Source organism: Tachyglossus aculeatus, chromosome 5 (genome assembly GCF_015852505.1).
Source record: "Tachyglossus aculeatus isolate mTacAcu1 chromosome 5, mTacAcu1.pri, whole genome shotgun sequence".
Lineage (NCBI taxonomy): Eukaryota > Metazoa > Chordata > Mammalia > Monotremata > Tachyglossidae > Tachyglossus > Tachyglossus aculeatus.
In genome coordinates, this window is record NC_052070.1 from 73112337 (window position 1) to 73125637 (window position 13301).

A 13301-nucleotide genomic window follows, 5' to 3' on the forward strand; every position below is an offset into this window, starting at 1 on the left:
ACAACCTCACAAACCTCCTATACTACTTGTATTCAAGTTTTACCTGCCCTATTACTTAAGCACTGCATATTCCCCTTCCCTTCTTCCTCCTGTCTGTAATTTATTTTAGTGTATGGTTCTTCCATTAAACAACACTTACATAATAATAATAATGATGATGGCATTTATTAAGCATTTACTATGAGCAAGGCACTGTTATAAGTGTTGGGGAGGTTACAAGGTGATCAGGTTGTCCCACAGGGGGCTCACAGTCTTAATCCCCATTTTACAGATGAGGTAACTGAGGCACAAAGAAGTTAAGTGACTTGCCGAAAGTCACACAGCTGACAATTGGCAGAGCTGGGATTTGAACCCATGAACTCTTGAGTCCAAAGCCCATGCTCTTTCCACTGATCCACGCTGCTTCTCATGTACATATCTGCAATTCATTTACTTACACTAATGTCTGACTCCATCCCCCCCCCAGCCAATTGTAAGCTCATAATAATAATAATAATGGCATTTATTAAGCACTTACTATGTGCAAAGCACTGTTCTAAGCGCTGAGCACTGTTCTAAGCGCTGTTCTAAGCTGTTCTAAGCTCCTTATGGGCAGGGAATGTGCCTGTTTATTGTTGTATTGTACTCTCCCAAGCAGTTAGTACAGTACTCTGTACACAGTAAGCACTCAATAAATACAGTTGAATGAATTAATGTAAGCTTCTTGAGGGCAAGGATCTTGTCTACTGATTCTGTTGTATTTTTCCAAATGCCTCGCAGGGTCTTCTATATTAAGCCTTCAATAAATACCATTCATTAATTGAGTGGTTGATTAAACTAGGGTCATGGAAGGAAATTGAGTCTTGTTAAGCCAAGTTCGGTGGAGGGCGGTTTTTGGAGAGTCCAAGATGAGATGAGAGGTGTTGTTCCTTTGACATTTTGGATCAGAAAAATTGTGGGTTTTTGGACTCTGCCATCTCCATTATTACTTTTCTTAAATTTTAGGTATCCTTTGAGGAATACTTCATTTCCTGGATGAGAAGTTGCACATTGCCATGATAGCCATGGAGTCACAAATTCTGTACTTTTTCTATTTCAAGCCATCAGAATTATGGGAGACTTTTAGGGAGCCCAGGAAAAAAGCAGTGTGTTGTTAAAAAATCTTTAGTTGCAGGGCAGTAGCATGCCTCAGAATGCTACTGTGGCTGTAGCTTCTGCTAAATCAGTCAGTCGTATTTATTGAGCTCTTACTGTGTGCAGAGCACTGTACTAAGTGCTTGGGAGAGTACCATATGGGCACATTACCTGCCCACAACGAGCTTACAGTCTATAGAGGGAGAAAGACTTTAAAATAAATTATGGATGTGTATGTAAGTGCTGTGGGGCTGGGAGGGCAGATGAATAAAGGGAGCAAGTCAGGGCAACACAGAAGGGAGTGGGAGATGGGGAAAGGAGGGCTTAGGGAAGGCCTCTTGGAGTAGATGTGCTTTCAATAAGACTTTGAAGGAGGGGACAGTAATTGTCTGTTGGATTTGAGGAGGGAGGGCATTCCAGACCAGAGGCAGGATATGAGCGAGGGGTAGGCGGCACAAGAGACAAAATTGAGGTACAGTGCTGAGAACTTGGCACTTCTTTACCCAGTACCTGGGTCCCTTCTGCAGTTAGCACAAGCATCGGAAATATTGCAAATAATAATAATAATTATGGTATTTAAGAGTTTTCTACGTGCCAAGGCCTGTTCTAAGCACTGGGGTAGAGACAAGGAAATCAGGTTCATTCATTCATTCAGTTGTATTTATTGAGCTCTTACTGTGTGCACAGCACTCTACTAAATGCTTGCAAAGTACATTTCAGAAAGCCCCTGTCCCACATGAGGCTCACACTCTTAATCCCCATTTTACAGAGGTGGTAACTGAGGCACAGAGAAGTGAAGTAACTCACCCAAGGTCACACAGCAGACAAGTGGCTGAGTCGGGATTAGAACCCAGGACTTCTGACTCCCAAGCCTGTGCTATGTCTGCTGTAGATAGAATTAACTTGAATTTTCCCTTCCATTGATTTGGTTAAATCTATACTGCTTAGTAACTCCATGTAATAAGTAGGACCCTGTCTTTTGTCAGGGAATATTTGATCTCTCTCCAGATTCTGAAAGTAGGTAACATTAGTCCCTTCGCCTTTCCCCTTTCCCCACCTCCCCGTCTTTGGTGCTTCCAAAGAAACCTTGCAATTTGCCATTAATTGGAAGCAAATTCTAGCACCAAGACTGACTGCCAGTGACATTTTATTTACTATAAGTTTTAAGTGCTCTCTGTCTGGGCTAAATGTTCATAAATGCTCATAAATCTTCATTCAAATGTGCTTAATGCTATGTTTATTATGCAAAATGCTGGAGAAAGTTACTAATCACTCCGCCAAAAGAATGTTGTCCAACATATAATCCTGGGAGTATTTCTGAAATGTAGACTTTTTCCAAAGACTTAATCTTTTGAATTTTTAATTTGGGATTTATGTGTTTCCATATGACCTCACTTCAGCTTTAAAACATTAATTTTTAACGAGTTTTGCTCCAGTAAACCACCTAAAGTAATCCATAATTCTTCTTTAAATGAACTCTTTGCTCCATTCCTAAACTTGAGAGTTATGAATATAGTATATTATGGGAAGTGATCAAAGATCATTGCAGACTGATGGTTCTCCCTTGATTTGTTTTCCAACTAAAATGTTTTAAGAAGGGAAATGTTTAACATCCTTAAATTTTAAGCCATGTACCTGCCATAGTATTAATGCCTTGAATTTATATAATGCTTGTATTTTTCAAAAGTGCTTTTACATAACTTGTTTCATTTTGTCCTCACAACATCCATCTACAGTAATAATAATAATGATGATATTTGTTAACCACTATATGCAAAGCACTGTTCTAAGTGCCTGGGGGATACAAGGTGATCAGTTTGTCCCACATGAGGCTCAATCTTAATCCCCATTTTACAGATGAGGTAACTGAGGCACAGAGAAGTTAAGTGGCTTGCCCAAGGTCACACAGCTGACAAGTCCAGTAGGGACAGGGAAGGGTTATTTCTGTTTTACAGTTAAGAAAAGTGAGACTATGAAAGGTTAAGCAATTCGCTCAGGCAAATGGCAGGATAGGAGAAAGAACTGAGGTCTTCTGACTCATTCATTCATTCAATCATATTTATTGAGTGCTTACTGTGTGCAGAGCACTGTACTAAGCGCTTGGTACAGTAAAATACAACAATAAACAGACACATTCCTGGTGCCCTCCATTTGTGGCCACTCCGTGTCTCTTGCTCTTTTTTTTTTAAATGGTGTTTAAGCACTTATTAAGTGCTGGGCACTGTACAAAGCTTCTGGGGTAGACACACGATGACAGGGTGGACACAGCCAATGTCCCACATTCATTCCTTTCATTCAGTTGTATTTAATGAGCGCTTACTGTGTGCAGAGCACTGTACTAAGCACTTGAACAGTGTACATGGGGCTTACGGTCTTAATTCCCATTTTATAGGTGAGATAACTGAGGTAGAGAGAAGTTAAGTGCCTTACCCAAAGTCACACAGCAGGCAAGTGGCAGAGCTGGGATTAGAAACCAGGTTCTCGGACCCCCAGGCCTGTGGTTTTTCCACTAAATCTCCTATTTTACTCCTCTTAATAAAGGGCCCATAAACTGTCCTTTAGTCAAAGATTCATTATTATTATTGTTATTATTACTATGGTATTTATTAAGCACTTTGTGCCAATCACTGTTCTAAGCACTGGGGTAGATACCTTTACCCGTAGTTCTTCAGTTCTTCCTTTCTATTTTATGTTTGCCTGAAAAGCGTGAGGAGCCCAGGTAGAGAAGAAGAATATCTGACCTCACGTCATGTGTAAATAGTTCTTAATTAGGAAAAAAGAACAACTGCTCAGTATTATTCATGGATGCATTTTAGACTGTAAGAAAGTGAAAAATATTTGAATTGCTGTCAACTAACTGAATATCAAATCAATCATATATATTGAGCGCTTACTATGTGCAGAGCACTGTGTTAGGTGCTTGGGAGAGTACAGTACAACAGAATTAGCAGGCATGTTCTCTGCCTATAACTAATGTACAGTCTACAAAGGGAGACAGACATTAATAAGAATAAATAATTTATTTATGGCTAGAATCTATAGTTCCTGTTTTGAATAGTAAAAAGCATTGTTTTTTCCAACCAATATTTTTTTTTGTATGTTAAATGGTCAAGAATCTAATTTCCTCCTTGTTAAGAGAAATGTTTTATAAAGTTATCAAACTTATCATGTGTTTATTCTTAAATTAGTAATACTGATCATTTTATTGGTGTGTATTATATTTTCTTGAGTCATAGTTAGTTGACTTTCTGATAAAAAAATTTTTTTACCCAACTTTGCTGAACCAGTCCTTTTGAAACATTGTGAAAAAATAATTCTACTCTACATGTGAAATGTTAGACTCAGAGAAATTGTAAGTTCACACAGTGGGTTGGTTCTTAATTCCTATATCTTTAATGCTGCAACTGAGTATTTGGGAGGCAGTGTGGTCTGGTGGAAGGAGCATGGGTTTAGGAAATGGAAGTCCTGGATTCTATACCTGGCTGTACCATAGGTCTTGGGCTGGTCATTTAAACTCATTGTATCTTAAGATTCCCATCTGGAATGTGGGGGTGGAATATTTGCTTCTTTCTGCCTGAGGGATGTTGTGAGAATTAAATTTAAGGTCACTGATATGGAAATCCTTTGAGGAAACAAAAGTGGCTTATAAATACAAGATTTTATAGTTAAATAATCTACAACCTTTGAGAAAGCACATTTACAAATTACAATTTCAACGAAATTTGGTTGATGCTCCTTCCAACCCGGCTCCAGTTCTCTGGAGATACTGGGCTTTTGTTGTATATTACAAAATGTATATTACAAAATTTTCAATTATCTCTGATTTTCGTTAAACACATTTTTAGATTCCGAGGTTCCATCCAAACTGATATTCCTGAAGCCACCAATTCCAACCATCAGAGTTACTGGGCAAAGTGCAATCTTGCCATGTGTTGCTTCCGGATTTCCAACTCCAATTATTAGATGGACTAGAAATGAGGAGGCTCTTATCACAGAAGGGTGAGTATTGGTTTGTTCTGTCTTTCCACCTTAAATTAACCTTTTTAAATTCAATTAAAATATTTGAGAATTTTGACCAATAAAACTGAATTGTAACTGAATTTTTAAATGTCATTAACATCGTACAGTGTATCACTTTTGAAATTTGTATTGTGCTTGATTTTTGCCAGTCGAAGCCATTGGGGAACCCTAAGTCGATCAGTGGTATTGAGTGCTTATTGTGGGCAGAGCACTGTACTAAGTGCTTGGGAGAGTACAACAGAGTTGGTAGACACGTTCCCTGCCCACAGTGAGCTCACAATCTGGAGAGGGGAACAGACATTAATATGAATAAAGTTACAGATATATAAATAAGTGCTGTGGGGCTGAGGCAGGGTGAAAAAAGGGTGCAAATCCTACTGGAAGGTTAACACAGAAGGGAGTGGGAGAAAAAGAAATGAGGCTCTGTTGGGGAAATTCTCTTGGAGAAGAAGTGACTTTAATTAGGCTTTGAAAATGGGGAGAGTAAAAGACTGTGGAATATGAGGAGGGAGGGAGTTCCAGGCCAGAGGCAGTAGGTGGGCGAGGGGTGAGAAGCAGTGTGGCTTAGTAGAAAGAGCCAGGGCTTGGGAGTCAGAGGTTGTGGGTTCTAATTGGCTATGCCAGTTATCATTTGTGTGACTTTGGGCAAGTCTCTTAACTTCTCTTGCCTCAGTTCCCTCCTCTGTAAAATGGGGTTTAAGACTGTGAGACCCACATGGGTCAATCTCATTACCTTGTATCTACCCCAGCGCTTAGAACAGTGCTTGGCACATAATAAGTGCTTAGCAAATACTATTATTATTATTATTATTAGATAGAAAGGATCAAGGTATAGTGAGTAGGTTGGCATTAGAGGAATGAAGTGTGCAGGCTGCGCTGTAATAGGAAATCAGGGAGATAAGGAAGGAGGGGGCAAATTGAGTGCTTTAAAGCCAGAGGTAAGGAATTTCTGTTTGATTTGGAGGTGGATGGGCAGCCACTGGAGGTAATTGAGGAGTGGCGAAACATGGACAGAACGGTTTGGTAGAAAAATGATTTGGGCAGCTGAGTGAAGGTATGGACTAAAGTGGGGAAAGAAAAAGGAGATAGGTCAGCAAGAAGGCTGATGCAGTAAACAAGGCACGATAGCATAGGTCCTCGGATGAACGTGGTACTAGTTTGGCTGGAGAGGAAATGGTGGATTTTAGTGGTATTGTAAAGATAGAACCAACAGAATTTGGCAGCAAATCAAATGTTGGTTGAATGAGAGGGATTATTCGAGGATAACGCCAATGTTATGGGCTTGTGAGACAGGGAGGATGGTGATGTTGTCTATAGTGAAGGAGGAGGACAGGGTTTGAGTGTGAATATGAGTTTTGTTTTGGCCATGGTAAATTGGAGGCACTGGCAAGATATCCAGGTAGATTTGTCTTGAAGGCAGGAGGTAATACAGGCTGCAGAGAAGGAGGGAGATCAGGGCTGGAGATACAGATTTGGGAATCATCCACATAGAGATGGTAGTTGAAACCATGGGAGCAAATATGTTCTCCTAGGGATTGGGGAGTAGATGGAAAATAGACAGGGACAAAATCAATCAATCAATCGTATTTATTGAGCGCTTACTGTGTGCAGAGCACTGTACGAAGCGCTTGGGAAGTACAAGTTGGCAAGATATAGAGACAGTCCCTACCCAACAGTGGGCTCACAGTCTAGAAGATAATAATAATGATGGTATTCGTTAAGTGCTTACTATGCGCAAAGCACTGTTCTAAGCGCTGGAAGGGGTACAAGGTGATCAGGTTGTCCCACGGGGGGCTCACAGTCTTCATCCCCATTTGACAGATGAGGTCACTGAGGCACAGAGAAGTGAAGTGGCTTACCCTAGGTCCCACAACTGACAAGTGGCAGAGCCGGGATTCAAACCCATGACCTCTGCCTCCCAAGCCCGTGCTCTTTCCACTGAGCCACGCTGCTTCTCTCTGATTTTTGTTAAACACATTTTTAGATTCCGAGGTTCCATCAAAACTGATATTCCTGAAGCCACCGATTCCAACCATCAGAGTTACTGGGCAAAGTGCAGTCTTGCCATGTGTTGCTTCCGGACTGCACAAAGAACTGAGCCTTGAGGGACTCCCACAGTTAGGGGATGGGATGCAGAGGAGGAGCCCTCTTCACACTTCCTCAGTCTTTTTCTTGAAGCTGACTTTGTAAATGTGCTAAAATGTCTTCAGAGGAGCAGAACTCCTGCAATCCCGCCCAACTTCGCCACACCCCCAACTGATGCTATGGGATTCCTCTAATGGGTCCTGCTTCAAGTCCCTGCTTCAAGACCTCGTGCTTTGCACAAAGCAGAGATTGCATTCTTCCTCTATTCTTAAACCATACTGGACTCAAGATACCTAATTTCTTCCAACCACAGTAGATCATTTAGCTTCACGTTTGGCGGATGTTATTACAGTGCTTTAAACTCCTAAGGAATCACCTTTTTCCCTCTGTCTTTGCTATTGCTGAGTGCCTATTATTCCATGCAGGATTGTTGTAATAGGCAGCTTTCCCTTGCATGGCTAGAGATTGTGGATATCACTGATTTCCGATGAATCCAGAGAAGAGCTGAGTTATCCTGGGAGCTCTAAATCCTGGTGGTGAACTGTCTGCAGAAACAAGGGGAATTGAGAGGTTTGATCTGACAATAGCCCTCAGGGGACTTGGTTAGGATCATGTCTTGTGCATCCTTGGAAATGTGTCCTGGCAGTGATCAAGTCTCCTGTGATATTAAGGGATGCTGAGAAGATTCCCTTTTAATGCCCCTGAAACCACTTGGGTATAACTGTAAATACGAGTTTGGAATAGTCAGATGTCAGGGGAATTCTATGGATCTGGGAATTTACTAAATTGCACATTCTCCCCTAAAGAATCATTCTTTAGAATCTTTGTATGCAAAAAGGCTTTAGAGATGATAATAACTGTGGCATTTGTTAAGCGCTTACTATGTGCTAAGCACTGTTCTAAGCGCTGGGGTGGATACAAACAAATCGGGTTGGACTCATTCTCTGTCCCAAGTGGTGCTCACAGTCTCAATCCCCATTATGCAGATGAGGTAACTGAGGCACAGAGAAGTGAAGTGACTTCCCTAAGGCCCTACAGCAAACAGGTGGTGGAGCCTAGATTAGAACCCAGGACCATCTGACTGCCAGGCTTGTGCTCTATCCATTATGCCATGCCATTGGGGATGCCTTAACAGGGAGTTGTGGATACAGAGATAAACACGTGGAGCTAGACAGTGGGCTGTCCTTAAGATTTCACAGTGGTGCTTCTGATGGTAGGATTTATTGTTTGGTGCCGGTTTGTCCAAAAAAAACCTTTCCGCCTTGAGAGTGAAAAAGATCAGATCGTCCCTTGCTATACTTTTGCATTTGTTATCCACAGTTCCTGGAAACGTTTTCATTTCTCCCTCTTGCCATCATGACCTTTCCAAAGTCTCTAGACTAAGACAACCACCCCATTTCTAATTTCTTTGCACCAGACTGTTTAACTTTCTGCCTTTATCTCCCAGCTGTCTATATCTGGAATGTCATTTGAGGCTTGTATTACATTGTATTTTCAATGGGATTCTTCTGTTCGCCCCATTTATGGGGCTGACAGTCTAGGAAGATGGGAGACCGGGTAGTGAATCCCCATTTTACAGATGAGGAAACTGAGGCATGGAGAAGTGAAGTGACTTGCCCATTGTCAAACAACAGACAAGTGACAGAGCTGGAATTAGAACCCAGGTCTTCTGATACCCAGGTCCATACTCTTTCCACTAGGCCACATGGCTTAATTTTTCTGAAAGGAAGCAATTTAAAATTTGTAATTACTCATTGTTAGGTGAGAGGAGTTCCATTTTCCTATTTCACACTTGTTTCCACTGTACATTCTGTAATTGTGTCTGAATTCTTTGGACAAGTATGTTTTTTGATTTCGGTCTCTTTTTTTGGGGAAAATTGTTCAAGATTACATTGAGAAATATGGGACTAACAAACATATGACCCTCTTGTATTGTATAGTTTTCCTGTAAAAATAATAGATGGAGCTTAAAGCTAGTAGTTCCTCAAATAGATCCCTATCTGGTCCAAATTTATTAAGTAGGACTATCTGCGTACCGTATTACTTTAGCTGTCAAATAGGTAGAAGTTACCATGGGGAATTCCATGTTTGAAGATGAATATGTCAGGTACCCATCTGAGTGGCCAATTAAATGTTGCTGATATGAACACTAGGGTCTGTTCAGGTACGTTCATGAAAAAAAGCTAATCTTCTGACAAGCATTCCATCTTTTGGTTTTTCTCCAACTACATTATGCCTCTGATATTAGAAGAAACACAGCTCTAAAGTAGCTGCAGTTCACATTATGTATTTAATAGATTTCAGTTTTTCAAGAAAGACGGGTTTTAGTCAATGTCCATACATTTTCTATAATTTAAAACCAATTTCTTCCATGCTTTTTAAACTAGTGTGGTCCCTCCCCACCAGGGGGTGTTATGGCATGTATGTTACATTGACAGCTGACAGCAGTTTTACACTTTAATGTGGTAAGACTCTTCAAGCCATTGCCATTATTAGCAGGAGTTCTTTATAAGCCTGGTTTTTGAGAGGAAATAAGTAATTCGTTCTCTGAAAAGACTTAATGAAAAGAATTAAAATGTAGGAGAGAAAAGGATCAGAACTGGCGTTTTCGCATTCATTGTGTACTTTTGTGCCGTGCCTTGAGTGATGCAACATATTCGTTACAAGAATCAGAAAACGGCCTGTTCTTTCAGCAAACTGTAGCTTGATGAAAATGTGTCCTATAAGTATTGTAGTTTGGTTTTCTATTAGTTGAAGTGTCTTGATTATTTTGTTTAATTTTCCCAAACTGAAAACAAAACAAAAACAAAAAAACCAATATCATTACATTACATTGGACAGCAAATGGTACAATGTGATTTAATTGATTGCACCGTGAAGGCTAGTTTTTGACCTGGCTCAATTTTTAGTGTTTTTTTCAGTTAACTTAGATGCCAGTTTAAACTAAATGATCTAAGATCTAATGATCATGGTACGATCACGATTAGAGATTCCCCAAAATAGTTTGTATTGCAGTTTGAGAGCAAAATAGATCTATAAGTTGAAAAATGTTTTTATAAGTTATAAAAGCTTATTTTTGTATATTGGGAATCTACACAAGGGTAAACTTATTTAGATATGTAATCTCTTCAAACTTTGCAGTTAACTATTTGGTAATTTTAAGCTTTAAATGTTTTGGGACAGAAATGTATATACCTGAGAGCTTTTTAGTGTACAGATGTATTTGGAGCTGTACTTCTTAAACACTTGATATTCACCCAGCAGCACTTATCTATCTTATCTTATTCTCTCCCATTTCACCTATCAATAATTTGTTCCCCCTTTAGACTGTAAACTCATTGTGGGCAGGGAGCATGTCTACCAACTTTGTTATATTGTACTCTCCCAAGGGTTTAGTACAGTGCTCTGCATAGAGTAAGCACTCAGTAAATACCATGGAGTGATTATTTTAATGTCTGTATCTTCCTCTAGACGGTAAGCTCCTTGTGGGCAGTGATCATGTCTACCAACTCTGTTGTACTCTCCCAAGCTCTTAGTAGAGTGTTCTTCACACAGTAAGTGTGAATCAGTGTCATTGATTGATATCACTATTACTTTAAAGTACTTTTGCATATCCAGTGATGCAGTATTATTGTGTTTCTTGAAAACGTGCATATATCATGAGCGGCATGGTACATTTTTCCCTGGACTCATGTGTTTTATGTTGGGATCAGTTCTAGAAGCACCACCAAAATAATATGAAATTCTTTTACATGCAAGATTCTTTAACATTATTAAACTATTTTTCAAGAAATTCAAGGCATAACATTACAGTGCTAAGTAAGGAGTTGTAACATGATTATTAGCCTTTGCAGGAGGATGAAGAAGTCTATTCTGCTGTGATAGTGGTTTTTCAAATTGTGAAAAACTTGTCCAATATAGGTTGAGCAGCAGCTTTCATTCATTCATTAAATCATATTTATTGAGCGCTTACTGTGTGCAGAGCACTGTACTAAGCACTTGGGAAGTACAAGTTGGTAACATTCATTCATTCAATAGTATTTATTTAGCCCTTACTGTGTGCAGAGCACTGTACTAAGCGCTTGGGAAGTACAAGTTGGCAACATATAGAGACGGTCCCTACCCAACAGTGGGCTCACAGTCTAGAAGGGGGAGATAGACAGCAAAACAAAACATATTAACAAAATAAAATAAATAGAATAGTAAATATGTACAAGTAAAATCGAGTAATAAATCTGTACAAACATATATACAGGTGCTGTGGGGAGGGGAAGGAGGTAGGGCGGGGGGGTGGGGAGGGGGAGAGGAAGGAGGGGGCTCAGTCTGGGAAGGCTTCCTGAAGGAGGTGGGCTCTCAGTAGGGCTTTGAAGGGAGGAAGAGAGCTAGCTTGGCGAATGTGTGGAGGAAGGGCATTCCAGGCCAGGGGGAGAAACAAAAGCTTTCTTTTGTTATAAAGTTTCTTTGTAGTAGGCTAACTCCTTCACAGCACCTGTGCACACAGTCGGTTAGTCTGTCAAATTTATCGAGTACTTACTGTGTGCAGAGCACTGTACTGAGTGCTTGAGAAGGTACAATACAATTAAGTTGGTAGACACAATTTCTACCTGAAAGAAACCTAGATTCTAGTGTCTAGAAGATTTTAGTCTAGCTAGAGCTTACACTGTAGGCTCTAGTACTGTAAGCCCTCTCTTGGCTCTAAGTTCATTGTGGGCAGGGAATGTTTCTACCAACTGTTTATTGTAAAATGGTACTCATTGAAGTGCTTAGTACAGTGCTCTGCATACAGTAAGTGCTCAATGAATACAGCTGATTGATTGGAAACAGACATTCAAAGAAATTACAGATTGGAGAAATGGTAAAGTGAAAGGCTGTATACATAAGTGTGTACTTATGTATGTAAATGAGGTGAGTATTAAAGTGATTAAGATATGGACCCAAGGGCATAGACAGCACAGTAGAGAGGGAAGATAGGATGGGGAAATGAGGAGTTATCTGAGAAGGCCCCTTGGAGGAAACAGGATTTTAGTAGGACTTTGAAGACGGGGAGCATGGTAGCTTGTTGAATAATAATAATAATAACAATAATAATGGTATTTGTTAAGTGCTTATTATGTGCAAAGCACTGTTCTAAGCACTAGGGAGGTTACAAGGTCATCAGGTTTGTCCCACAGGGGGCTCACTGTTTAAATCCCCATTTTACAGATGAGGTAACTGAGGCACAGAGAAGTTAAGTGACTTGCCCAAAGTCACACAGCTGACAGTTGGCAGAACCGGGATCTGAATACGAAGCTGGAGGGAATTCCAGGCTAGATGGAGGATGTGGGCAAGGGGTCAGTGGCAAAACAGGAGATCAAGGTACAGCGATTAGGTTGGTGTTAGAGGAGCCAAGTGTGCGAGCAGGGTTGTAGTTGGAGAATAATGAGAGTCAGAAGGGGAAGAATCCATTGAGTCCCTTTAAGCTGGCATGGATCTGTTTTGATAGGAAGATGGATGGGCAGCCATTGGCAATTCTTGAGGAGTGGGGAGGTAAGGACTGGACTTTTTTTAGAAAAACGATCCAGGCAGCAGAACAAAGGTTGGACTGGAGTGGAGAACAGACTGGAAGTAGGTAGGTCAGCGAGGAGGCTGATGCAGTAGTCGAGGTGACATTTGCTGTACTTTAAGGAAATTATTTTTAAAAATGATTTTAAAAAATGCATGTGCTTTTTTGAAAATGGATGAAAAGCTTTGTAATCCAAAATCATAGCTGGCGGATCGTGCTAAGATTCTAACCATAGTGGCAGTCATGACAACCTCATTCATCACTGTGCAGTGGAGGGTTCTCTGCTTCATCGGAAAGTAGCACAAATTGGGATGAGGTAGAAGGACAGATTTAAACAGTCATTTCTACTGGGCTGCAATTCTGTGATGCTTTCAGATAAAGTTGACAGGCCACTTTCCTTTTTAGGGTCTGAATGGGGTGGGGAAGCCAGGGTGGAGCAGCACTGAACTGAGGTTTCTCCATTTCATTTGAAATAAGGGCAGAATTAGAGTGAGGTAGGACAGATATTTTAGCTGGATTTAAATAGCCTTTTCTACTGTGT

At 40.4% G+C, this 13301-nt stretch overlaps 1 protein-coding gene across 6 annotated transcripts in view; it reads left to right on the forward strand.

Annotated features, from left to right (window-relative positions):
• NEO1 (neogenin 1) overlaps nt 1-13301 on the forward strand; it is a 166437-nt gene that overhangs the window by 26103 nt on the left and 127033 nt on the right. For all 6 annotated transcript variants that reach the window (XM_038746154.1, XM_038746158.1, XM_038746155.1 and 3 more), the window contains exon 3: nt 4959-5112. In XM_038746154.1, the coding sequence (XP_038602082.1) occupies nt 4959-5112 (154 nt within the window). The remainder of the gene's footprint in view (nt 1-4958; nt 5113-13301) is intronic.